General features: G+C 39.4%; 1 protein-coding gene across 1 annotated transcript in view; it reads right to left on the reverse strand.

Moving 5' to 3' along the window:
* HECW1 (HECT, C2 and WW domain containing E3 ubiquitin protein ligase 1) overlaps positions 1-27,579 on the reverse strand; it is a 401,044-nt gene that overhangs the window by 139,958 nt on the left and 233,507 nt on the right. The window contains exons 9-10 of the mRNA XM_042914353.1: positions 11,356-11,431; positions 5,511-5,680 (exon numbers count right to left, since the gene is read on the reverse strand). Of these exons, the coding sequence (XP_042770287.1) occupies positions 5,511-5,680; positions 11,356-11,431 (246 nt within the window). The remainder of the gene's footprint in view (positions 1-5,510; positions 5,681-11,355; positions 11,432-27,579) is intronic.

Genomic DNA, 27,579 nt, shown 5'->3' on the forward strand with positions numbered 1-27,579 from the left:
ATTTATTTATTTATTTATTTATTTATTTATTTATTTATTTTCTTACATTAGAATATAAGCTCTGGGAGGCAAAGCCTTGTCTTCTAATCTTGTGACCATACTGGATCAGGCTGATAGTGTACATGTATGGGATTAATCCACCCAGCTTTGAGGGCTGAGACAGAGGGAATGGAGTGGACGCTGACAAACACCAACGCCCCAGGCTTGATTTTAATATTTGCTCAATCCACTGGATATTTCTGAGAATTTGCTTTTAGGAGTTTCTTGTTTGATTTAGAGGTATAAATATACTCTCCACATAGGCACTCTGAATAAATAACCCAAGACTCTTCAGTTGCTGCCATTTTCTATTTAACTTCTCTGTGTAGCTATAATCTTATAAGTCCTCATTATATCCATTCAGGAAAGTAAACAGACCTGAAAATCAAGGAGAGGTGCTCCCTGGGTAAAAATAGTTTCTAATTACAGTAATAATAATAAAAAAAAGAGATAAATCAATCAATGTGGTAGTCTCTTTTAAAATTTTTCTCAGTTGATATTACATTTAATATGTATTTCTCTCCATTTTCCCTCCTTATTTTAAAATTCCGATAGTAACTATAATTTTTCTAAGATTTATTAGCAAGTTTTAATCAGGAAAAACATGTTTCAAGTTTGAACTTGCATAAATTAAAAAAAAATCACATAAGACTTTAATGCAGCATTAATCACAGAAATAAATTTAGCATTTGAACTACACATTAAAGGATATTCTTGCTTTTAAGTGCAGGCAACTTCAATTATTTCTCATGAACATCCTTTGTATATTAGTCAGTACATAGAAAATAGGACAGTTTGGTTCTCACTTACCTGCTGGCAGAGAGATTTAAAGACGTGCATGAATTCTGTAGGAGCAGGGAATCTTCATTTCATTCACCAAGGTACAATGTGAGACCCAGAAGCCAACATTAGCTTTTGTTTTTAAGAAATAAGAGAGCCATGCTGGATGTGTGCAACTGGAGTAAGCCCAGCCCAATCACCATCACTTATCTGTGTGTACCATGAGCTCCAACCACATGGCATTTCTAAACAGTTCCCTAAGAGTTTGTGAGATGCCTTGGTGCTTTTGCACATGCTGTTCCTTCTACCTGGATGACCCCCATCTCACTCCCCAAAAATGTCTCCTCACCCATCAAGACCTCAGTCCACAGCTCACCATGGGGGAAGTCTTCCCTCAGTATGCTGCAGCATTCTGTCCACACCTTGACTAGAACATATATTTCATTGTATTGTCTCCTTCCACCAGCCTGAGAGGTCTTACCTTATCAATTATACTCTGTCCTTCCAGGGGCTTCTATTTCTACTACAGTGTATATACTTAGTAACATTTCTTAAATGAATAATCAGTCATAAGAATTTCAGCTGGATTTCCCCATTAAAAGAGTTTTCATCAATCCTTCAGACTTATCCTCCAGAAGTTCACGATTAGCTGGAAAGACCAAATAAAGCTCTTTGATAACTGTTTTTGGCCTTATCACCCAATGCTATAGATTTAAACTTTAGTTTTCCTCTGAAGGGGAGGGATTATACTGATCACTTTGAGTACCTGATATAAGCTATGGATACTTTCTCCAGAATTTATTCACACCCATCTGAACACAAAACTGATCAGTATCAGGCTCTTAGGCAGATGACCTGCTTCAAATTCTCGTTCTGCCATTTACCAGCTCTGAGACCTTGGGAAAATTACTTAACTTTGCCATGCTTTGTTTCCCCTTCTTTAAATGGGGATAAAAATAGTATATATCTCATAGAGTTGTTGTAAGGATTAAGTGAGTTAATTATATAAAATGTTTACACTTGCAATAGTAAGCCCTAGATAAGTCTTATATAACCTATTGCTAGTAGGTTCCAGGAACTGGAGGTGCTAAGAAAAATTGGGTGTGATTCCTTCCCTTGAGGAACTCAAACTCTCACAGGGAAGACAGACGTGCAAATAAAAGGCAGTATGGTAGAGGTCTGGACAAAGGGGCAGAGAGAAAGGAGCTCTTTCCTCCTGAGGCCTGGAGTGGGCGGGGTCAAGGAGTAGCCCACACAGGAGGTGATATTTTAGTTGAGCCCTGATGGATGAGCAGGTGTTGCTAGTTGGGTTAGTTGGGAATGCACACTCTAGGCAGATAAGCAAAGACATCTATGCAGCCATGTGAAAGCATGAGAGGCAGTAGGGTACTGTAGCTCTCAAGAGTGGCCTTCACATAATGTCTGAGGAGCAAGGTACTGAGGAATAGAGCTGAAGTACACTGCACACACTACAAGTTGTTTTATTCAACACCCATGTCCAGCCACCTTCTCCCCTGCCCTCCCTATCTATAGAGTCGGAGAATCAGAGCACTAAGTTTTCCCAAACAGAGGTCCTGTGACAGGTAATAGAGCTTTTTCTGGGAAGTGCTTCCCTTAAAGAATAAAGATGCAAAGTCTTAAAAGGAGAAGACTCTTTGCATTTTGGCTTTCTTTCTGCCTGGTACTTGAGTTTGAGGCTTTAAGACAGGAGGATGAAAGCCATCTGCTAACAGTGCAGTGCGAAGACCCAGAGATCCGAGTCCTTGATGGCTCTATCAGTGGCTGCACTACCAGGACCACCTCTGTCTGGACTTCTTGTTTGTGAGAAATATCAGAGCTGGCCCCAGTTCCTCTAGCTTAGAGCCAAATGCATCCATACCTGACACAAGTGGCAAGTGATGCTGGTTCACCAAAGTCCTGGAATACTTTGCATAGGAGGTATGCAAAGTACCTCCATCAGGGCACTGGTTTCTCCATCAGGGCACTGGGCACTATAGTATACTTTAGGGGTTGAAAGTACAGATTTGCATCTTTTGCACTACTGATGGGAATGAAACTGGTGCAGCCACTCTGGAAAACAGTATGTAGGTTCGTCAAAAAATTAAAACTAGAACTACCCTACAATCCAGCAATTGCACTACTAGGTATTTATCCAAGGGATACAGATAGGTTGTTTTGAAGGGACACATATACCCCAATGTTTATAGCAGTGCTATCAACAATAGCCAAAGTATGGAAAGAGGCTGAATGTCCATTGACGGATGAATGGATAAAGAAGAATGGATATATATATGTATATATATATATACATGTATACATGTATATATATATACATATATATAATCTTCTTTATCCATTATAATCTTCTATATCCATATATAATATCCATTATAATCTTCTATATCCATATATATATATGTATATATATACACACAATGGAGTATTACTCGGCAATCAAAAAAGATGAAATCTTGTCATTTGCACCTATGTGGATGGAACTAGAGGGTATTATGCTAAGCGAAATTAGTCAGTCAGAGAAAGACAAATATTATATGACTTCACTCATGTAAGGAATTTAAGATACAAAACTGATGAACATAAGGGAAGGCAAGCAAAAATTATATAAAAACAGGGAGGGGGACAAAACATAAGAGACTCTTAAATATTGGGAACAAACGGGAGGTTGCTGGAGGGGTTGTGGGAGGGGGATGGGCTAAATGGGTAAGGGGCATTAAGGAAGACACTTGCTGGGATGAGCACTGGGTGTTATACATAGAGGATGAATCACTGGAATCTACTCCTGAAATTATTGTTGCACTATGCTAACTAACTTGGATGTAAATTGAAAGATAAATAAATAATAAATAAATAAAATTACAAAAAAAAGAAAGTACAGATTTGCAGTCAGGTTAGTTACTTGATGTTTAACTTGAGAAATCAGTTATCCTCAATCTGAGCCTCATCAGGGAAACACGTGGCAAAACCTATTTTAGAACACCAACTTCAACCACAGCACGTTGGATAGAATGCAGGAGGTCAAGAGCAGAGGACGAGCAAGAGTTTGCCAGGATCCTTCCAGAGAGAAGTAAATCTTAACTAAAGACTCAGAAATAATTGCAGAACTTAAAGCAGATTCTAGTTGACATTTTAAAACAAACAAAAAAAAAACATTCTGATGGTGCTGGATTTTTGAAATGTTCTTTGAGACTTATAATACCTTTATGACTAAATGTTTTAGAACAAGTTGCTCTGAAGTCCTTCAGAAGAGAGAAGGCTTCTTCTTCTTCTTTTTTTTTTTTTTCATGTACTATAAATTCCTGTGGCATCTTGTATTATCCCCAGGAATGCAATGAAGAGACCAGAAATAATTGGCAAGAATAGCCTGGACTAAAGGAACAAATAATTTAAGATTCATTATTCCATGCTACTGGTACTCTCAGTGCTTTAGAATCTGTTGATAACCAAAGTCATAGGAAGATTAAATATAATTCCATTTCCTTTATGTTGCTCTAACTTCAAAGCTGTAACGTTGCTCTTCTGTAAGGCCTGGGTCAGGGTTAATTAAGCCTAGGAAGTAGGTGGTATAATTTAAGAGACAATGAAAAAGCTTTGCCCCAAAACATCTAATTACACTTTCTTGCTCAAGAATGTTTGAAAGGTCTACATCATAGATGATATACTCAGAAGAATAAAGGAAGGAGCCCTGTCTAAAGCAAGTGGCTTGGGTAGGAGTCGCATATTTCCTTCAGTAACAGACGGATGAAGGTAATCTGAGGCTCAGAATGAGGATGACGGATTTCTTAAATCTACACAACTAGCAAGTGGCTACACTGGGATTTGAACAAAGGTTTGTGTGGCTGCAAAGCTGTGCTTTTAACCCCTACATTATACTGTAGCCTTTCCCATGACCTAAGCCTCTTTGCTCCCCAAGCTACACAGTTAGCAGGTCATACCCTCAAGCTAAAGCATGTGAGTTAGGCTGCCAATGGGTTGTGACAACTTTCTGCTAGTTCTCTAGGAGAGGACTGAGCCACTGTGAAGCCCAGCCTGACACACATGTGGCTTTGCTCAGGAGCCTCCTCACTCCTGGCCAGCAGAGGACCCATTTGAGAGTGGAGACAGGCCTTCATGAGACAAAACAAACTGTCAATACTCCTTCAAATTGCCTAGCAGGAAGATGGGATGCACAATTAGGTTTCATGTTTATTTAGATCAAACAATATGTAATTCCCAAGGATATTTTGGGGCTTATCTATTTACCTGTCCCAGGAACCTGGCAATTTTAGAATCTCTGGAACTGGTCTAGAGGGACTCATTTAAAATTTGGCACTCTTGCCTAAGGACCGCACATGTAGGAGGGGTGTGAGAATGCTCAAATCAAAATTCTTCTCTTCCTTCTCCCACACAGAGGCAGAGAGAGGCTGTCTTGCTTTCAGATGCAGGTCCTGAATCAGAAGAAGGAGCTATAACAGGGCTACTGAGTGTAGGAGCAACAAACAGTTTCCTGGTACTGCCTTGAGGGGCTCTGTCAAGATCCCTGAGTTATAACCCACAGAAAACACAGCCTCCTTCCAAGACTGGAGAGCCACAAACAGAGCAGTTTAGGGCTCTAAGAAAGGAGGGCATAGCATGTAGGCTGCTTTATGGTCAGTTGGTCACTGAAGTTTCTTCTCAGGGCCCACAGCACTCACCTCAGCCTGCCAGATGGGGTTCACGGTGTTGCCTATGATCTTGGATCTCCTCTCCTGTCCATGGTGTGGGAGGGCAGGGAAGATGCTGTGCTTTCCAGGCTGAATGGAAATCTTCAGGTAAGGGTCTGGGTTGAAAAACATCCCTTTCTTCAGCCCCATGGCCTGGAAATCTATAAAACAAGGAATATTTTAAGTTAAATGTGTTTTGGTGAGGTGAAAGATCACATCAGGGCTTACACAAGGAGTAAAGCCCAGCCAAAACATGGAAAAATCTTCTCAGTCTTCAGTCTACTTTTCACCTCATTATGAATATGGACTGGTATGTCTACAGAACCCATTATATGGAACACTTACTGGCATGTATAAAACCATTCCTTAAAATAAATCAATTCAACTGACATTGTGGTCATGATGTGTTTCAAGAGAGGACCATTGGCTTTTACTGGACTGGACTACTGGCATTCCTCAGGCAAGCTGGGGTGAGGGTCTGAAATCACCTCAGGAAACTTGGGTTGTACACTGAGGGAGGAAATCCAACTTTCAAAATTCTATGGGTCCAGGTGAAAATTCCTCTGCAAAGTGGAGGTGGAAGAAAACCAAAGGCTATAGTCTCACAATGAATATAATTGTTCTATCAGCCCTTGTCTGTATGGTAGAACCAAAATGGGAACCAATTAACAGAGAATTTCTCTCCTTCTCCAGGCCCATGCTGCCCATCCTGCATGGCATCCCTCTTGGGCTTCAGGATTTCACTGAGCTTTGGTTAGTGAATTTCCTACAGGTTTTGTACAAATAATTGTTATTTCTCAAGCATTTCAACAGGAACATAAGAACGGAAAATCAGGAGTTGTTGGTTTTCTGCCCTAGTAATACAAAAGTACTGAGTTTCTTCCTTTTTCTTTTAACTTAGAGAGACATATGCTAATGTTGTCAACATTTTGATTTTTTTTTAATGAAAGACTTTATTTTGAGGGGGGAGTTATAAGTTCACAGCAAAATTAAGCAGAAGAACAGATTTTTCCATATACCCCTTGCCTTACACATGCAGAGCCTCCCCATTATCAACATCTTCTAGCAGAGGGGTACATTTGTTATAGCTGATGAACCTACACTGGCACATCATTATCACCCAAAGTTCATAGTTCACATCAGCATTCACTTTTGGTGGTGTACATTCTATGGGTTTTGACAAATGTATCCATTATTAGAACATCATACAGAATATTTCCACTGTCCTAAAAATCCTCTGTGCTCCATCTCCTCCATCCTCTCCCAGACCTTGGAAACCACTGATCTCCTTACTGACTTCACAGTTTTGACCTTCCCATAATATAGTATGTAGCCCTTTCAGATTGGCTTTTTTTTTTAACTTAGTAATATGCATTTAAGATTCCTCCATGTCTTAGTCTGGTTTGACAGCTCATTTCCTTTTAGCAATGAACACCAATCCATTATCTGCCTGTACTACAGTTTATTTATCCTTTCTCCTACTGAAGGACATCTTGGTTGCTTCCAAGTTTTGGCAATTATGAATAATGCTGCTTTAAGCATCTGTGTACAAGCTTTGTACAGATTTAAGTTTTTAATTCGTTTGGGTAAATACCAAGGAGTGCAATCACCGAATCCTATGGTAAGAGTGTGTTTAGCTTTGTAACAGATCACCACACTGCTTTTCAAAGTGGCTGTACCCTTGTGCATTCCCACCAGTGACCAACGAGAGTTCTTATTGTTCTACATCCTTGTCAGCATTTGATATGGTCAGTGTTCTGGATTTGGGCCATTCTAATAGGTGTGTAGTGGCGTCTTGCTTTCATTTGCATTTCATTTGCATTTCCCTGATGATATATGATATATGATGTGAAGCATCTTTTCATATGATTATTTGTCATTTGTATATCTTTTTTGGTGAGGTGTCTGCTAAGATATTTGGCCCGTTCTTTTTAATTGTTTTTTTTTTGTTTGTTTTCATATTGAATTTTAAGAGTTCTTTTTATATTTACAATAGTGTTCCTTTAACAGATGTGTGTTTTGCAAATAATTTTTCTCAGTGTAGTGTAATTTTTCTCACTCTCTTGACGTTGTCTTTTTACAGTACAAAAATTTTTAATTCTAATAAGGTCCATCGTTTATCAATCATTTCTTTCATGCACCACATCTTTGATATTGTATCTAAAAAGCCATTGCCATACCCAAAGTCATCTAGGTTTTCTCCTGTTACCTTCTAGGAGTTTTATAGCTCTGCATTTTACACATAGGTCTGATCCATTTTGAGTGATTCTTTAAAATTGAGATATAATTGACATATTATATTTAGTTTCAGGTATACAACACAATGATTCATGTACTTGTATTATATTTGGATATAATGCAAAATGATTACCAAATAAGTCTAGTTAATAGTCATCACCACACATTGTTATAACTTCTGATGAAAACTTTTAAGATCTACTCTCTTAGCAATTTTCAAATATACAATACAGTATTATTAACTATAATCACCATGCTGTACATTACATCCACTTTACTTATTTGTTTTACATTGGAAGTTTGAATCTTTTGACCACCTTCACCCATTTTTCCCACCTCCCACCTCTGGCAACCCCCAATCTGTTCTATCTATGAGCGTAGTTTTGTTTTGTTTTGTTTTGTTTTGTTTTTCAGATTCCACATATAAGTGAGATCGTATGGTATTTGTCTTTTTCTGTCTGGCTTCTTTCACTTAGCATAGTACTCTTTAGCTCCATCCATGTTGTCACAAATAGCAAGATTTCATTCTTTTTTATGGCTGAGTATCACTCATGAGGGTGCATGTATTTTTTTGAGCTCATGTTTTCATTTTCTTTGGGTAAATACCCAGAAGGGAAATTCCTAAATCTTATGATAGTTCTACTTTTAATTTTTTGAGGAAACTCCATAGTGTTTTCCATAATAGCTGTACTGTTTACATCTCCCCCAATAGTGCATGAGGGTTTTCCTTTTTCTATATCCTCACTAACACTTGTTTCCTCTTGCATTTTTGATACTAGCCATTCTAACAGGTGTGAAGTGATATCTCACTGTGGTTTTGATATTTTGCATTTCATGAATGATGAATGATGTTGAACATGTTTTTATGTACTTCTTGGCCATCTGTATGTCTTCTTTGGTGAAATGTCTATTCAGATCTTCTGCACATTCTTTAGTCAGATTGTTTTTTTTTTTGATAAATTGCATGAGTTCTTTATATATTTTGGACATTAGCCCTTTTTCAGAGATACAATTTGCAATTATTCTTTCTCACTTCTTTTAATTTTGTTGACATTTTTCTTTGCTGTGCAGAAGCTTTCTAGTTTTATGTAGTCCCATTTGCTTATTTTTGCTTTTGTTGCCTTTGCTTTTGGTGTTAAATCCAAAAAATATCATCACCAAGACCGATGTCAAGGACTTTACTGCCTATATTTTCTTCCAGGATTGTTATGATTTCAGGTCTTATGTTCAAGTCTTTAATACATTTTGAGTTATTTTTGTGGATGGTGTAAGATAGTGGCCTAGTTTCATTCTTTTGCATGTGGCTGTCCAGTTTTCTCAGCACCATTTATTGAATAGATTGTCCTTTCCCCATTCTTGGTTCCTTTGTTGTAAATTAATCGACCATAATATGTGTGTTTCTTTCTGGGCTCTCTATTCTGTTTCTTTGATCTGTGTGTCTTGTTTTTATATAAATACCATACTGTTTGGATTGCTATAGTTTTGTAATATAGTTTGAAATCAGGAATCATGATTTCTCCAACTTTGTTCTTTCTTAAGATTGCTTTGGTTATTTGGGTCTTTTGTGGTCCCATACAAATTTTAGAATTCTTTATTCTATTTCTGTGAAAAATGCCATTGGAATATTGATAGAGGTTGCATCAAATGTGTAGATTGCTTTGGATACTATGGGAATTTTAACTACATTATTCTTCTCATCCATGAGCATGGGCTATCTTCCCATTCATTTGTGTCTTCTTCCATTTCTTTCATCAATGTTTTCTTGTTTTCAGTGTACAGGTCTTTTACCTCTTTAGTTACATTTATTCCTAAGTATTTTGGTCTTTTTTTGATGCAATTGTAAATAGGATTTTTTACTTAATTTCTCTTTCTGACAGTTCATTATTAGTATTAAAACATAGCAGATTCTTGTATTTTGATTTTGTATCCTGCAACTTTACTGAATTTATTAGTTTTAACAGTTTTTTAGTGGGTTGAGTCAATTTTTGTGAAGAGTGTAAGTTCTGGATATAGATTTTTTTTTTCCGCATGTGGATGCCCAGTAGTTTTAGCATCATTTGTTGAAAAGACTGTCTTTGCTCCAATGTACTGCTATTGCTCCTTTGTCAATGTTCAGTTGACTAAATTTATGTGCATCTATTTCTGAGTATTCTACTCTGTTCCATTGATTTATTGTTTTATTGTTGTTGTTGTTGTTGTTCTTTCACCAATACCATGCTATCTTGGTTACCATAGCTGTGGTAAGTCTTGAAGTTGAATAAGTCAGTTCTCCAACTTTGATCTGCTCCTTCATATTGTGTTGGCTATTCTGGGTCTTTTGCCTCTCTCTATTAGTTTGAGAGTCATTTTATCAATATCCACAAAATGATTGGCTCGGGTTTTAATTGGGATTGCATTGATTCTATAGAAAAACTGAAACTCTGACAACACTGAGTTTTTTAATCTATCAACATGGAGAATCTTCCACTTAGTTAGTTCTTTTTAAATTTCATTCATCAGAGTTTTTGTAGTTTTCCTTACATAGACCTTGTACATATTTTGTTAGGTTTATACCTAAATATTTCATTTGGGGAGGTGCAAATATAAAAAGGTATTGTGTATTTAATTTTAAATTCCACTTGTTATTGCTGGTATGTAGGAAAGCAATTGACTTGCATCCCGCAACCTTGCTATAATTGTTTATCAATGAATCTTTAGAAATGCATTTTCTTTACTGGGGTTCACATAGACATAAAAATGGCAGTTGACTGTCTATCTCCCAGGAACACTCATCATTTCTGTGGTCTTAGATCTCTGACATTCATGGTCTGTAACACTTGTTGGTTTGACAACAAGCTAAGGCAGTACTTTCCAAACTGTGTTCAATAGAGTCCTAGAGCTTCATGCCATTGTGTCTCCTCAAAGCCCAGTTAGGGTGGAATTCAGTGTGTAGGGCTCTGAGATTCGTATATCATTTTAGGCAGGGTAACTCAGTTTTTCTTTATACTTTTAATTTTGAAATTATTCTAGATTTACAGAAGAATTGCAGAGGTAGTACAAAGATTTCCCACATACCTTTTACCCAGTTTGTCCCATTGTTAGCATATTATAGAACTACGGTAACTTGTGAACACTGAAAAATTAGATTACTCAAAAAAACCATTATTAACTAAATTACATACTTTATTTGGATTTCACTGACTTTTCCACAAATGTACTTGCTTGAGCAGTTTGGCTTTTATCGATTTTATCAATTGAGCTTCATGTGAGATTTTATTTAGACAAAGGGTCTGCTGGCTGCTTTTTCCCCAGGTTTTCTCCTACCTCCACTTTATAAACTTTCAATTAATGCTATTGATGATGGAGGTAAAGTGGAATTGTGGCTTCTCTTCTCATCATCACAAAGTGCTTAGCATCTATTACTTATTGACTCCTCCAATATCCTCATGAGGTCAAGGAAAATGGAGCAGACATTTTTAATTTTTCTTTTACAGATGGAAAAACTGAGGCGCATAGAGCTGAAGTAACTTGTAGGTAAGAGTCAAATTGAAGTAGGTGTGCTGACTGCTGGTTGACCTTCTTATTTTCTCCGCAAGGCTTTCAGGTGAGCAAAACATACCTGAGAGAGAAAAGCTGATCAGCCTCCGACTTCCTTGCCCTTGGACGGTCTCATCAGAGCCAATGCTTTTAAAAATCTGTAAGAAGGAAAATGGGAGACAAGCAAAACAAGCATTGAAACAGCTACTCATATTGTAATACAAACACACTTAATCACACTTATTTCTCCAGCTACAGTCTACAAAGACAGCAGCGTTGTGATTTCATTAGGCTACTATTGATTAAAAAAAGCTTCTCACAATCTAATGTCTTTCCCAGTAATAGAGGATCTGCTAGTGGGGATGAGGGGTATTTTTCAGGGTAATGGAAATCAACAAACACAATTACTGTAATATTAGAGGCTCTTTGTAACTATTTATGTAAACAACGTCTTTTCACATTTAAATTTGCAAAATGTATTTATTAAAGCCAACCCTAAGGCAATAGAATGATAGGTCAATAGATGTTTACTGTTGTAATTACAATGTTTCCACTTAGCAAAGTATAGTGTTAAACTGCCGTACCTTCATTTCTTCTGATCTGTATTATTATCTAGGGATTTCCAGGAAATTCTGTTTATTAGGGAGGAGCCTGAGCATAGCATTAAGAAACTACTCTGAGATCTCTCCTCTTTAATTGCTATCCTGGGAAATTTCAGAACATAATTGTTAAATGGCTTATCTGTAGTCTAGTAGGTATTTGCAGACCAGGTTGTTAAAATGTTTTCTATCCCATCCTTGCTCAATATATATCTGCTAACATATTAATCAGAACAGCTAGAGTCCTTGCTTCCATTTTCTCCTAGGAATGTTTTACTCAGAAATAATTCTGAATATTTATTCAAAGGCAGAGTTACTGCTGAATACACTGCACTTGCAGGAAATAATTTTTAAAATCTGAGTATCAAGCAAATCCATAGAGTATCCACTTTTTAGAAGATAATCTGTACCAAAGAAGGAAAAAATGGAAAACTCGATGACCTCTAGCTCAAAGTCTCTTTGTTGTAGGTCGTGTGGGCTGTTCTCTGACTCTTTCTACTGCCTCTCAGTATGCTGTAAGAGTGTGATTGGATGTTACCATCAGCTTGCCTTTATGAGACTGGAGCATAATGATTGGGCATCTCAAAGCTGGGCTCACTCACAGCTTTGGCCCAGGAGAGTACAAAGGGATTATTAGAATTCCTCCCCACTTTGAAGCTGCTGCCCCTGGTGTGCCTATGTGCTTGGCTACAGCTTGTGTACAAATCTCCTCAGTATGCTTGCTTTTAGACCCAAGTGCAAGGTGCCTCTCAGGGATGCTGGGCTGCTCGGCAGAGAGAACCAATGTGAGTGGCAGATGGAATGGATCTTGGCATGAAGTGAGATAAGAGACAGGTCTGTGTCTCTAAGAGTCTCATTTGATAGTAGAGAATCAGAGGAAGGCACAGCTGGGATTCATGCATTGGGAATGTGAGCTGGTCCCAAGGAATGATCTCCCTTCAATTTGGAGACACTTATCCTTCCTACTCTGGGTTTGTTCTTCACTTTGCATGGTTAACACAGAGTAATCGAAGTCAAAAAAACAGCTCAGAACCTGCATCCTCAGGCTGGACCACACTCCTAACTCTCAAAGTGGCCAATATATATAGGCATAAATCAAAATTCCTTAATGTTGTAAAGTTCTCTTCTTTGTCAAACCTATGCCCAGATGAAGGCCACAGCAGCTCTTGGCCAGCTGGCCACAACCCTTAAGTTGCTGTACCTGCCTAAGTAGGACAATGACAATCACCCTCTTAATTCTAGTTTAAAAATGTCAACATCTGGGGCTCCTGGGTGGCTCAGTCAGTTAAGCGTCCGACTTCAGTTCAGGTCACGATCTCACAGTTCTTGAGTTTCAGCCCCACGTTGGTCTCTGTGCTGACAGCTCAGAGCCTGGAGCCTGCTTCAGATTCTGTGTCTCTCTGCCCCTTCCCCACTCACATTCTGTCTCTCTCTCTTGAAAATAAATAAACATTAAATTTTTTTTAAAAAAATGAAGATGTCAACATCTAGCTTGTCTCTTCAGACTAAGTTCCTTGAAGACACAACAAAAACTCCTTTCGGTAGAGCCTTGTAGAATTATTAAGTCTAAAGCGTGTGCATTCCCATTTTAAAAAGTGTAGGGTAAAAGTACACATTTCATAGGAGGCTAACATGAACTTAAACATGCACTATGATAGCAAAAGATAGTGTATTTTTTCCTTCCTGTTTAAAGCATACACATTTTGGTTCTTCATATTTAAATATTCCCCTGCTGGCTATTCAGGATATTTACAAGCAAGTTCTTCATCTTTATGGCATCAAAAATCAGGTCTGAGACAAAAAAAAAAATGTCTATTTTTCAGAAGCTACTAAGCTCAAAGGGGAGACACACATTTAAAACTCCACAGAAGTCTACTTAACTCGTGGCCTTTTGCTAACATCATTTATAGTCATCGCCAGATTGATGACATGAACGCGGAGACAACAGTAGCCGTGATAAACATTTTCCAGGAAGTAAAGATGTTTGCCTGTCTCAGGAAGGTTCTACATCCTGACTTCTTGCTCCAGATGAGTTCCGGGGGCATGTCCGAGGTTAACAAATCTGTTGCCCTTACAGACTACCATTTATTGAGTATGAAAGAGGTGTGATGACGCGGCCAAATCGCTCACTCTGGAACAACCTGGGGTGACAGAGGCGCATGAAGGAATTGCTCACCTTCTCAGATCTGCACGTTCCACGAGTCCCCTTTGCTCTTCCTCGCTGCTAGTCTAACCACTGGGTGCTGGGTCCTGACTCCCCCTCTCAGATGCAGCCCTGGCAGCTTCACTGTTTTGCACACAAACGTTTCCACGGTAAAGCCTCTCTGGCAGATGGTTTCGCAGATTCAAAGCCACATCTGCTGGTGGTGTGCAGGAGACCCCGTAGGTACTGAGAAGGCCCTCGGAGTTGAATTAAGGGCTCTAGGGTTAATTCTGATGTATCTCTCCTACTCCCATTCTCGGTTTTCTCTTCATGTCTGATGTTTGAAAGGCTCTAAGTATGAATCCACACCACTGTTGCACACTCCCAAAATGCAGTTCGCCAAAAAATGGAGTGAAGATCATGCCTTTTTACCCTGGCAAGGGAACTTCTGCCTCAGCAGGAGGAAGACTGTAGCTCTCACGACTTGCTGCCCTCCGCCTTAACTCTACACGTTCTTCAAATTCCACCTTTTCCTTTCCTGGTACCAGCTCACGAAGATGAGGCTGTTTACTGGAAACATACCTGTGTCTCACACACACGATCATGTAAGCATGCCGACCTATATCCTCCACCTTCCAGTCTCCGAGGCAAGGGAGGCTTCTCAGGTGCGTGCTCATTCCCAGAGGTAGGCAGGTGTGCCCAGGGGCAAGAGTGCCTGTCTTGGAGCATCCACTGTACTCAAAGATTGGGGTAAAAATGAATTTAGAAACTAACATGAAGAGATTTAAGGTCGAATGCAAAACATGCGTGCATTTTGGACGTAACACAGGAGTTTTCAAAGAACTTCCTCGCAGGTGAAAGGCGACTCCGAGTTGCTCCTCTGAATGTCCCAGACCTGGCTTTTCTTCCTCAGGTAAGAGCTGGAAAAACTCCATGTAGCATCCCCGGCATTTCCAACAGGGGTGTGGCCACATCATGCTCAATTCTGATGCATTAACTCCATTTATATGCCCACAATTATTCTTAAATAATTATAGAATGACTCTGCCCCCTAAAAATGCTGATAAGGTTTGTGTTTAGTTACAGAATAATTAAATCTACAATGATGCCAGAAATCGAAATCCATGCCTTTATTCGACCTTTATTCATTCACCTGACCCAGATAACTCTGATTTTCCTATGAATGAAAAGTGCAGGGCTCCATGACTGATAATGTAAATCTAAAAATCAGGCACCAACTAACAGTGCATTACAAATAATAGAATATCCAAGCCATGGCATATCAGCAGCCAAGATACAGGTCACAGCTTCCATTTTAGATCAGAGATCAGTGGTTCCCGTACACTTCAATATCTTTTGCCTCCAAGATAAAGTCTAGTGAATAATCTGATATGCCTCCAAGCCACCTTAAAAAAAACCCCACAAATATCAAACAAATCCAGGTCTCAAATTCCATTTCTACCTCCAAATCTCTGAAATGTTCAACGCGCAAACAGAAAACAGCGAACACACACACTACAAATGTGTATAGAGCACTTTTGGGTACATTTGCCTCACTGAATCCTCATAATATGAATATTGGGTAGTTAGGCAACTCATTCCAAGTTCTCCAGCACCAAGGCCTATACACCTCAAGGGCAAAGTCATCTTTAGGGGCATTAAAAGAATAAAACATAAAACTAACAGTCAACCGCATCCCAGGCAATTTCCCCATCTCAGGGACACATGCAATGGAAGACTCACAAGGCCCATCGAAGGGGCAAGAGACGAGTAACAGGGATGGGATCGGATTATGTGCCAAGTACAGAGCCAGTTCTTCTAGACACACTCTTAACAGTTTGCGAATTAAGCATCATTCACTCCCCACCAGTTCACAAATGTGAAAGTTGAGCTAAGACCAATTTGTTGACTTCCACAAATTCACCTGGGATGAATCCAACTCTGGTCCCTCCAACTTAAATAGAATGAATGACAGAACCTGACGTAGAGTCTGTCCACCCATGAGGTTGTTTCTTCAGACCCAGCCTGGCTGCTCAGCTGTCGTGTGCTCATATTCTATTCATATTTTGGTCCTATTCTGCCTGTTCCTCTCTGCTTTCTGATGCTGCTGTCACCAAGTCAACTTCCAGAGCCCTCAGTGCTTCTACTCTTCCCTTGAAGGCAAGACGCAAGCTTCCCAATTGCAGGGCTCTTCCGCTAATCACTGTGGGCAAAAGAGAGGCGCTGGAAAAATGAAGAATTCCTCCTACTTTCCATTGTGTGAATTGGGCAAAACATGTTAATTACGTAGGGATGCTCTGACTGCTTTAGGCAACATGGGATTGCAGATATTAGCACCAGGGGCAAATCTGTGTGGGGCAAGGGGCTGCTGTGTGTGAGAGGCTAAGCATTTGGTTCACTGAGAAGAAAGTGAGGAGACTGTGTAAGAAGCACTGTGCCATTGAGAATGTTAGCTGGAAGTAATCAAATCCTGGATGTTTCCTGATGATTTTTAGTTTTTCTAGCTATTCTTTTTAACATAGTTTCTTGTGTAGTGCAGACTGCTCTGAAAGTAAGCTTATGACGAACTACCAAATTCTAAGGAATAGCTGAACCATTCTGTTTGCCCTAGGGCTGACGTCCTCTGACTTCAGCACGCATCAAAATCTCCTGCAGGGCTTGATAAACTAGAGATTTCCAGGCTCCATCCCAGAAGGTCTGCTTTTGTAGGTTTGGGAACGGCCCGAGAGTCTGCATTTCTACCAAGTTTCGTCAGATGAGAGAGATGCTGCCGGCCAGCAAGACGATGCTTGGAGAAGCATCGGTCTCAAGTGTCTACTTCTTTCAAATGGTAATAGAAAGATGTGTTAGCTTTGTAACTCTTATCTCAAACTGTCTTGATCCTAGTTCAAGCACCAGAAGCAGGTTCTGTGATGCCTTAACCCATGGAGGCCCCATGCCCAGTGCTCAAGCCTGTACCCATTAGGAACAAACAATTCAATTCTCTGCAGATCTCACTTCCTTGTCTGGATGACTGTCACCTAGCCAGCTGCTCCCTTAGTCTGTGAAGGATCATCCTTCACTCTGCTCTCTGAGCTGATCATTGTTGCCTCGTTGAAACCTACAAAAGGCAGCCTTTTGCACTCACTGGGCACAAATGAGGCTGCAGGCTGTACGGCCCAATGACAGGTTTTCTTTGGCCCATGCAACAAGTGAATTTTTAAAAAATTAGTTTCCAACGTATTTTTCAAAATCAAGCAATTTGTTTAAGTTGTGGGTTTTAGAGTCTTTTGGAATGTCCATCAGTAAGCAACTGAAGCTGGGCACCTTCCCAGGCCTCTTCTCTGGAGCCACTTTCATCAATCCTAAGATGCCCATTGGTTTCCAGGGGCCCCTGGGTGGCTCAGTTGGTTAAGCATCTGACTTTGCCTCAGGTCATGATCTCGCGGTTTGTGGTTTGAGTCCCACATCAGGCTCTCTGCTACCAGCACAGAGCCTACTTCAGATCCTCTATCCCCCTCTCTCTCTGCCCCTCCTCCATGTGCACGTATGGGCACTCACTCTCCCTATCTCAAAAATAAATAAACATTAAAAAAAAAAGATGCCCATTGCTTTCCATGTTAATGCTGTGAAATCAGGGTGTGGCTAATCATCAATGTGCCTTATAACTGTAACGGGAAAGCTTTTTCCAGAATGGTGGTATGAAAATCAATGATGGATCTTAAAATCCATAGCGTTGTAGATTCTATGAATGTGATACCAGCTTGGTTCCTTGGAAGCTTTTGAATCCTTCCTCTGGTGTGTACGTACGTATGTACATGTGTATGTATATATGTATGTATGCATGCACATTTGTACGTACGTGTATATATGTGTGTACATATGTATGCATGTGTGTGTGCATACATATGTATGCATCCCCTACTTTTTCTGTTTCATTTAAAATAATTTATGAGGCAAAATTCACATAACATAAAATTGACCATTTTAAATGGAACAATTCAGTGGTATTTAGTACATTCGCAATGTTGTGCGACCACCCCTTCTACCTAGTTCCTAAACATTTTAACGACTTAAAGTAAAACTTTATACCCTATGACCAGTAAGCAGTTTCTTCCCATTCACCTCTCCTCCTCAGCCCCAGAAAGCCTCCAATTTACTTTCTGTCTCTACGGATTTATGTATTTTACATATTTCATATAAGTGGAATCATACAATCTATGGCCTTTGGCGACTGAATTCTTTCACTTCATAATGTTTTTGAGGTTTGTATGAATCAGCGTTCTCCAGAAAAGCAGAACTAATAGGGTGTGTGTATGCACATATGTGATAAGGAATTGGTTCACACACTTATGGAGGCTTGCAAGTCCTAACATCTGCAGTCAGCAAGTTGGAGACTCAAGAGAGTTGAGGGTGTAAGTTGGAGCCTGAAAGACAGCAGTCTTAAGACCCAAGGACAGTTGATATTCCAGTCTGAGTCTATAGGCCGGGAAAAACTCATGTCCCAGCTAGAAGGCAGTCAGGCGGGAGGAACCCCCTTTTATTCAACAGATGGCTAGGATTATTGCCCCATTCAGATCTTCAGTTCATAGGATGAGGCCCACCAACATCAGGGAGGGCAATCTGCTTTCCTCAGCCTATCAATATAAATGTTAAGCTCATCTAACAGTACCTTCACTGAAAAACCCAGAATATCATTTGACCAAATATCAGTGTACCCTGTGTCCCTGTCAAGGGTTCCCCCATGAGGTAGCATGTTAATCCTCTTTATATCGAATAATCCATTGTATATATACACCACAGTATGTTCTTTTTGCTGTTGAAATCCTGTCAAGTTATTTTTTTCTCCAGTTTTGGGATATAATTGACATACAACATTGTACAACGTGTCGATTTGATACATTTATATACTGCAAAATTATTATCGTCATAGTGTTAGGTAACACCTCCACCATGTCATATAACTACCATTTCATTTTTGTGGTGAGAACATATACAATCTACCAACGTTCAAGTTCATAATACAGAATTATTAACTATAATCACCACGCTATACATTAGATCCCCAGAACTTACTCATCTTATAATTAAAAGTTTGTGCCCTTTGAGCAAAATCTCCCCATCATCCCCCACCTCCCACCCATGGGAACCACTACTCTACTACTCTCTGTTTCTTTGAATTCTGCTCTTTTAGATTCCATATATAAGTGACACCATATAGTGTCTGTCTTTCTCTGACTTATCTCACTTAGCACAATGCTGTCAAGGTCCTTCCATGTAGTTGCAAACAGCAGGATTTCCTTCTTTCCTTCTTTCTCATGGCTTAATAATATCCAATAGTGTGTGTGTGTGTGTGTGTGTGTGTGTGTATCTATGTCACATTTGCTTTATCTATTCATGCACTGATGGACAACTTAGGTTGTTTCCATAGCTTGACTACTGTGAATAATGCTGCAATGAACATGGCAGTGCAGATATCTCTTCAAGATCCTGCTTCCAAATTTTTGGATATATACCAGAAGTAAATATATAATATACATATAATATATAAAACATATTTATAATATTTATGCTATATATATACACACTATATATATATATATATATATATATATATATATATATATATATATATATACCACAAGTGGATTATATGGAAATTCTACTTTTAAGTTTTTGAGGAACCTACATACTGTTTTCCATAGTGTCTGCATCAATTTATATTCCCACCAACAGTGCACAAGGGTTCCTGTTTCTCCACATCCTCACCAGCATTTATCTTTTCTCTTTTTGGTGATGGCCATTTTTTAATCTTTTCTCTTTTTGGTGATGGCCATTTTAATCGGTGTGAGATAATAGTTCATTGTGGTTTTGATTTGCATTTACCTAATGATTGGTGATGTCAAGCACCTTTTCATGTCCTTATTTGCTATTTGCCTGTCTTTGGAAAATGTTTATTCAAGTCCTCTGCCCATTTTTAAATTGGATTGTTTGCATTTGGGCTATTGAGTTCCATTATTTCTTTATATATTTTGGATATTGATACCTTATCAGATACATGATTTTCAAACACTTTCTCCCACTCTGTACGTTGCCTTTTCATCTTGTTGATTGTTTGTATTGCTGGGCACAAAAGTTTTTTAGTTTGATGTAGTCCCACTTATTTTACTTTGTTGCTTGTGGTTTTGGTGCCACATCCAACATATCAGCGCCAAGACCAATGTCAAGGAGCTTTTTCTCTGTTTTCTTTGAGGAGTTGTATTGTTTTAGATCTTTCACTTAAGTCTTTAATCCATTTGAGTTGATTTATGTGGCTATCCAGTTTTCCCAATACCATTTATTGAAAACACTATCCTTTCCACATTAAGTATTCTTGACTTCCTTGTCGAATATCAGTTGACTGTATATACAAGGATTTATATCTGGGCTCGTGTTTCTTTTCATTTGGTCTATGTTTCTAAATGTATGCCTGTAGCATACTGCCTTGATTACTATAACTTTGTAATATAGTTTAAAATCAGGGAGTGTGATATCTCTAGCTTTGTTTTTTCTCAGTATTTCTTTGATTATATAGGTTATTTTGTGGCTCCATACAACTGTTAGGATTTTTTTTTTCTATTTCTGTGTAAAGTGCCATTGAAATTTTGATAAAGATTCCACTGAATGTGTAGATTGCTTTGGGTAGCATGGGTATTTAACAGTATTAATTCTTCTCCTCGATAAATATGGAATATCTATTTTTGTATGTGTCTTCTTTAATTCCCTTCATCAACATTTAGTATTTTTCGGTGTACAGATCTTTCACTTCCTTGGTTAAATGTATTTCTAAGTATTTAATTGTTTTTAATGCTATTGTAAGTGGGATTTTTTTCTTTATTTCTTTGATATTTTCTGCTAGTATACAGAAGCAACTGTATGTTGATTTCATATCCTGCAACTCACTGAATTCATTGATTAGTTCGTTGGAACTAAGAAACTGTTAAGTTTTTTGTTGTGGTCTTTAGGATTTTTATATATAAGATCATATCATTGCAAACAAGGACAATTTTACTTCTTTTCCAATTAAGATGGATTTATTTCTTTTTCTTGCCTGTTTCTGGCTAGGACTTCTAATACTATGCTGAATAGGAGAGGTCAGAATGGGAACCCTTGTCTTATTCTTGGTATTAGAGGAAAAGCTTTCAACTTTTCACTGTTGAGTATAATGGTAGCTCTGGGTTTGTTATACGTAGCCTTTATTGTATGGAGGTACATACCTTCTATACTCAACTTGTGTTTTTTTTTTTTATCATGAAAGGATGTTGTATTTTATCAAACGCTTTTTCTACATCTATTGACATGATATGACTTTTATCTTTCATTCTATTAATGTTTAGTTTACTTACTGATTGATTTGCATATGTTGAACCATTCTTGCATCCCAAGGATAAATCCCACTTAATCATATTGTATGATCTTTTTATTACACTGTCAAATTCTGTTTGCTAATATTTTGTTGAGAATTTTTGCGTCTATATTCATCAAGGATATTTGTCTATAGTTTTCTTTCTTATAGTGTCCTTATCTGGTTTTGGTATCAGGGTAATACTGGTCTTTTAAAATGAGTTTGGGGTGTTCTTTCCTCTTCATTTTTTTTTAAGTTTGAAAAGCACTGGTGTTAAATGTTTGACTGGAAAAACCAACAAAACCATGTAGTCCTGAGCTTTTTTGGAGAAAGTTTTCGATCTTGTTATTGATCTGTTTATATTTATACTTCTTCATGATTCAGTTTTGGTAGGTTGTATGTTTTCAGGAATTTATCCATTTCTTCTAGGTTATCAAATTTGTTGGGGTATAAATAGTCACAGTAATCACTATTATCCTTTGCATTTTTGTGGTATCAGAAGGTCTCCTCTTTCATTTTTGATTTTATTTATTTCAATCTTCTTTCTTTTTTTTTCTTAGTCTAAGTAAAGTTCTTTCCATTTTTATCTTTTAAAAAATAGTTCTTAGTTTTTTTAGTCTTTTCTATTATTTCTCTGGTCTTTATTTCATTTATTTCGGCTTGGATTTTTGTTATTTTTTTCTTTCTGCTAACTTTAGGCTTAGTTCTTTTTTTCTAGTTCCTTTACAGTATAAATTTAGGTTGTTTATTTGAGATCTTTCTTTTTTCTTAAAAAATTTTTTTTTGAGAGCGAGAGCAAGCAAGTGGGAGAGCAGTAGAGGCAGAGAGGGAAAGAGAGAATCTTAAGCAGGCTCCACCCTCAGTGTGGAGTCCAGTGTGAGGTTTGAACTCACTCCATGAGATCATGACCTGAGCCAAATTCAAACAGTCAGACACTTAACCAACTGAGCCACCCAAGCACCCCTTTATTTTTTCTTAATGTAGGCATTTGTCACTATAAAATTCCCTCTTAAAGCTGCTTTTGCAGCATCCTGTAGGTTTTGGTATGTTGTATTTCCATTTCATGTGTCTCAAAGTATTTTTTAATTTCCCTTTTATTTCTTCTCTGGCCCATTGATTGTTCAGGAATGTGCCATTTAATATATAAATATATAGTTGCTTATATGCTCTTGATAAATGGTCCCCTTTGTAATTATATAATGACCTTTTGGCATACACAGTGATGAAGGTCAGCCATGGGGGTTCGAGAATGGCATCTTGCACTTGTACAGCTGCAGAGGCCTAGGCTGGCTGCTGGTGTGGTTCTCAGGTTCTGGTGGGAGAGGGCAGAAAGGGAGCTAGGAGGGACTCTGGTAGTTTGTATATGCAAACACAAATACCTGGGGGCAAAAGCTGGTAGAATCAGGAGGGGTTCTGCCACAGCTGAGCTGGTCATTAGTTCCCTCCACAGTGGTGAAAGCTGCTGGGTTTGTCTATAGAGCATTTCACTGCGAACCACAATTGCTCCTGCTGCATGGCTGTTATTGGTAGACACTACTTTTCTTTCTGGTTCCTAGCTATCTCTATACAGCACAGTTTTGCTGGTCTGGGTGCAGTGAAATCCAAGTGGGGCCTTTGTGTGGTGCCCTAAAAGACTGGGGTCACTTGGGCGTTCCATCTTGGTGCTGAGCAGTGCCAGCCTGGGGAATGGGATGATGCAACCAAAACGAAACTCTCTTCCCTCATTTCTGGAGTAATTATTAGGATTTTTGTTCACTGTGTTGCTGAAGTTTCTTAAGCGGAAACTTAAGGAACAACTTTCCCAGAACTGTTTCTTCTCATGGATAGCTAATTGTTGATCTTCCTGGGGGCAGGGGTCTCCTATACCCCCACCTTGATGACATCACAACCACAGTTTGTTTCTTGCTCTGGTATTTAACCAAAAATTTCTGGAGGTTGTGATAGGTAGGTGTATTACTGGGTGTTGACAGCTCAAGCCAGAGTCTGCACACCCCTTTCTCTACCAGCTCCTCCTCACCATGTGGCCCAGGGCAAGGCAATCAACTCCTCCAACTCTCAGTTTCCCTTTCTATCAAATGGAGGTCAGAATAGAACCTACCTCTCTGAGTTCTGAGAACTGAATGAGGTGGTGCATACAAAGCATTTAGCACAAAGATTGGTACACAGTAAGTGCCCTCAGTTAGGCCAATGTTGTTATACTGTTACTTGTTTTCGAGCCTCTGTCCTTTTACTGTTAAGAATTATGTTAGCAGATTATCTAATATTTGATTCTTTACAATGAGAAACGTGAAGCATAAAAAGATCAATTGAGGGACCTGTTTGGCTGACTGTGAAAAAGAGACATGACCAGAAAGTATTCTGGAAGCTGCCTCCATGGCTTTGTATGTCTGGGTCATTTTTCTGCTCAGCCAGACTCTCTTGTAAATTCACACCCCAGGACAACAAATGCATTGTCTGCTATGCCATGTTCGTCTGGATTAATTTAATATACTTGGAATCTTGTCTATATTTTTCTATCCTCAGTCTTCCAACAAATCCATGTCAAGCTGCTATTTTAATCATTTTGTAAATAACACCTGGCCTTTATGAAATAGAAGATAGAAGCAATTGTGCAGTAAGCATATGTTAGCTTCTACACCCTTCAGTTGGCCCAGAAAGACGATGAACACATCTCCCTCATCTTGGAACTGATCTGAGGCACCAGGGGCCTGGATGAAGGGTCACAGATTGAGATTAGGGGTCACAGAGTAAATCAGGCAGGAGTTATGGGTGGGCAGAACTTCTGGAAGAGTTCCCTCAGAAGACAGGGGAAACATGTAGGGAGTTTTCAGCATCTCCCTGATGACTTTGGGATAAGGCTGGACTTAGGGCAAGTACTTGGCAGCTCATGGGGAAGGAACGGTGTTTGATCCAGGGCAGCACTGCTTCTTCAGGGTCCATGTGCATCCCTGGGGGTGAACGTCTACATAACGTGGGTAGTTGGGAATTCTGGGCTGGCTTGGCTCCTCTCTTTCCTCCTTCATCTTCAACCGCCAAATACTGGGAAGTCTTTTAAGCCGTGTACCAGGCAGAATTCTAAGAGGAGTCCCAAGGTTTCCTAGCCATGGTATACCAGTGCTGCATAATCCCAGGGACTGTGAGCTAGTCCCATGATTAGGTTATGTCATATGTCATAGTTGACTTTGAGAGAGGGAGATTATATGGTAAGTCTAATCTAACCACACAAGCCCTTTAAATTTGGGTCTAGAGGCCAGAGAGAGAGAGAGAGAGAGAGAGAGAGTCAGAGATTCAGAGTGAGAAGGATTCAATGCACTATGGCTACCTTCAAGAGCCATGAAGGAAATGGGAACTATAACCACAAGGAACTGAATTCTTCCCACAAGACTGAGCTTGAAAGCAGACTTTCCCCTAGAACTCCCAGATGAGAACTCAACCCGGCTGACACCTTGATTTCAGGATTTTACCTGCAATCCACAGAGCAGAAAATGCAGCCATCATGTGCTGGACTTCTGACTTATAGAACTGGGAGCTAATGTGTGCTTTTTTAAGCTGCTAGCTTTGTAGTAGTTTGTTAAACAATAGGAGACTAATATAGCCTTCTTCACTCTATTTCCTTTAGGAGCCAGAGCTCATTTTCAACACATTTTTTTGACTTGTGAGAAATTTCTGCCATATCCTAGAACCAACAGGTGTACTTCTCCTGAGCAACTGTGGCCAGTTTTCATCCCCCGGTAAACCATGAACTGTATAACTGGACTTGTTCCTCTGTTAGCAAGGACCACTTGAGCACATAGACTTCAGCCCCCACCACAGCCCCTGTAAAATGTGTGCCCACCATTGTTAGGAGCACCTGACCTGGGAGCCCCACTCTTCATTGGCTAAAAGTACATGCTCATGTATTCTGTAAATAGCCCGAAATCTTCTCTGGAGCAAGGCAGGGCTTGTGCGTACACACACACACACACACACGCACGCACACACACACGCACACACACACACACACTTCTCCCTGTGATTCCAGACTCTTAAGACACTTTGTAGGGACACAAAAATTGAAAACTGGATCCATTGCTTTAAATTTAGAACACCTGGGGGCCCCTGGGTGGCTCAGTCAGTTAAGCTCTGACTCTTGATTTCAGCTCAGGTCAGGATCTCACAGTTTGGGAGATGAAGCCCTGTGACAGTGCTGAGCGTGCTTGGGATTTTTTTCCCTCCTTCTCTCTCTTCCCCTCCCAACTCGTCCTCTGTCTCTCTCAAAACAAACAAACAAACAAACAAACAAACAAACAGAAAAACACCTGGAAAGGTGTTTGGAGGGTAAAGAAAAATATATTAACTATATTATTTGGAAATACAGTAAAACCTTAGGTTGCGAGTAATGGTCTGTGAGTGTTCCACAAGACAAGCAAACATTTCTACTAAATTTTAACTTGATAAGTGAGCAATGTCTTGCAAAACGGGTAGTATGTGATTCTGAATGTCACATGATCACAACTGAGCCAATGGCTCTTCTCTCCCTCTCTCTCTCTGCAGGATTGTGGGTGATTGTCAATGCAATGTCACACTTCCACAAAATCCCCAAAATGAGGCAAAAGCAAGTGTCATTTGGATAGGTTCCTTGTTAAAGTTGCATGAAAAGAAAAAGATTCCATTGAGCCAACAGATAGCAGTGATTCCATTAGTGATAGTGAAAGTCGTTCTACATGATAACCCTCCTCTCTCTTGTGTCCCTTACAGCAGTCATGAAGGTTTTCAAAGGTAATTGCAGGTTAATTTGTATATTTTTATTTATATTCTGTATTTTCTTTATTATTTTGTATTATATTACAGTATTAAAATAATTTTTATATAAATATTTTTGGGTTGTGGAATGAATCATCTGAGTTTCCATCATTTCTTATGGGGAAATTTGCTTTGATATACAAGTGCTTTGGATTACAAGTCTGTTTCCAGAATGAATTATGCTTGTACACCAAGGTTTTACTCTATAACTAACCTCCTACCTAAAAATGAATGTATTCTGTTTCCAACTTTGTGAAAATATGTGTGTGTATAAAGCATCATATACCATATAGAATAATTTGTTGTATACTATAAACTTGTATAGGTATGTACATTCTTGAATGATAACGTCCCCTTAAGTAGCAATGCTTTCATGACCCTGTGTTCCTCCCATATCTGCCACCATTTTGTGTGTTCTACACACTGATAGATCATAATTTTACTAAAGTCAAGCCATGCAGAGTACGCTCTGAAAGCCAGGGGCGGAAGTCAGGGGAAGTGGCCATAAGAGTGTATAAGGGGGAGAATGGAAGTTGGAGAGGCGGGGCCAGGGGGTCAGTCAGAATCTCATCCTGACAGACTATGAAATTCCTCAAATCCGCTGTCCTTCCAGACCTGGGTTTTTCCTGGTGGCCTGCCCTCAGTCATCTCTCCTGCCACCTTGGAGTGCCATGGGGGGCTTGTCATCTTCCGTTATGGAACTAATCTTTGACAGACAGGCAACCGATTGCTTCAATACTCCGCAATTGGAGGTATGGCCTAGGTTTGCTCTGGAGGCTGGACACTCCTGAACTGGGTATCTCTGGATGAGGTGGAATGAGCCAGAAGAGGAAGGGGAGGAAGGAGGCAGCAGACAGAGCTGCAGCAGCAAAGGCAGGGCCATGCAAACCAGCCTGGTGTTCTGGGAGCCACAAGCACTGCCACATCTCTGAGCTAGAATGATTAGTGGCCCTGAGGCTCTGCAGGGGTCAGGAAATGGAGGCCAGTGTTGCCATGTTTGGAACATTTAAATTTATTTATGTTTTATTTTTTTATTTCTTTTTTATTGTTGTATATGTTTAGGCACTTGACCTTTCCCTATAGGCACGAGAGAGCCACTGAATGTTTGGTTTTATTTTTTGGCAAGTAAGTTTGTATTTAAATGATCAAATTTGCCTTAAAAAGGAAGATATACTCATTGCAGAAAGTTGGTGTCACTCTGGATGAGGATGCGATACTTAGATTGTGTCCTGAAGGCTCGCTTGGCCATAGCTTAGAGGGTGTAGTGCAAGAGATTTCCAGACCTGAGGAAGTGGACCCTCGGGTTGGGGGGGGAGGGCAGGTATCTGTCCTGAAAGCTCCTCAGGTGAGTCCAGGCTACACTGCAGGCTGAGAACCATGAAAACAGAAGGCACAAGACCAAGGCACTTGCAAGGGCCC

Source organism: Panthera leo, chromosome A2, assembly GCF_018350215.1.
Source record: "Panthera leo isolate Ple1 chromosome A2, P.leo_Ple1_pat1.1, whole genome shotgun sequence".
In the NCBI taxonomy this organism is placed as follows: Eukaryota; Metazoa; Chordata; class Mammalia; order Carnivora; family Felidae; genus Panthera; species Panthera leo.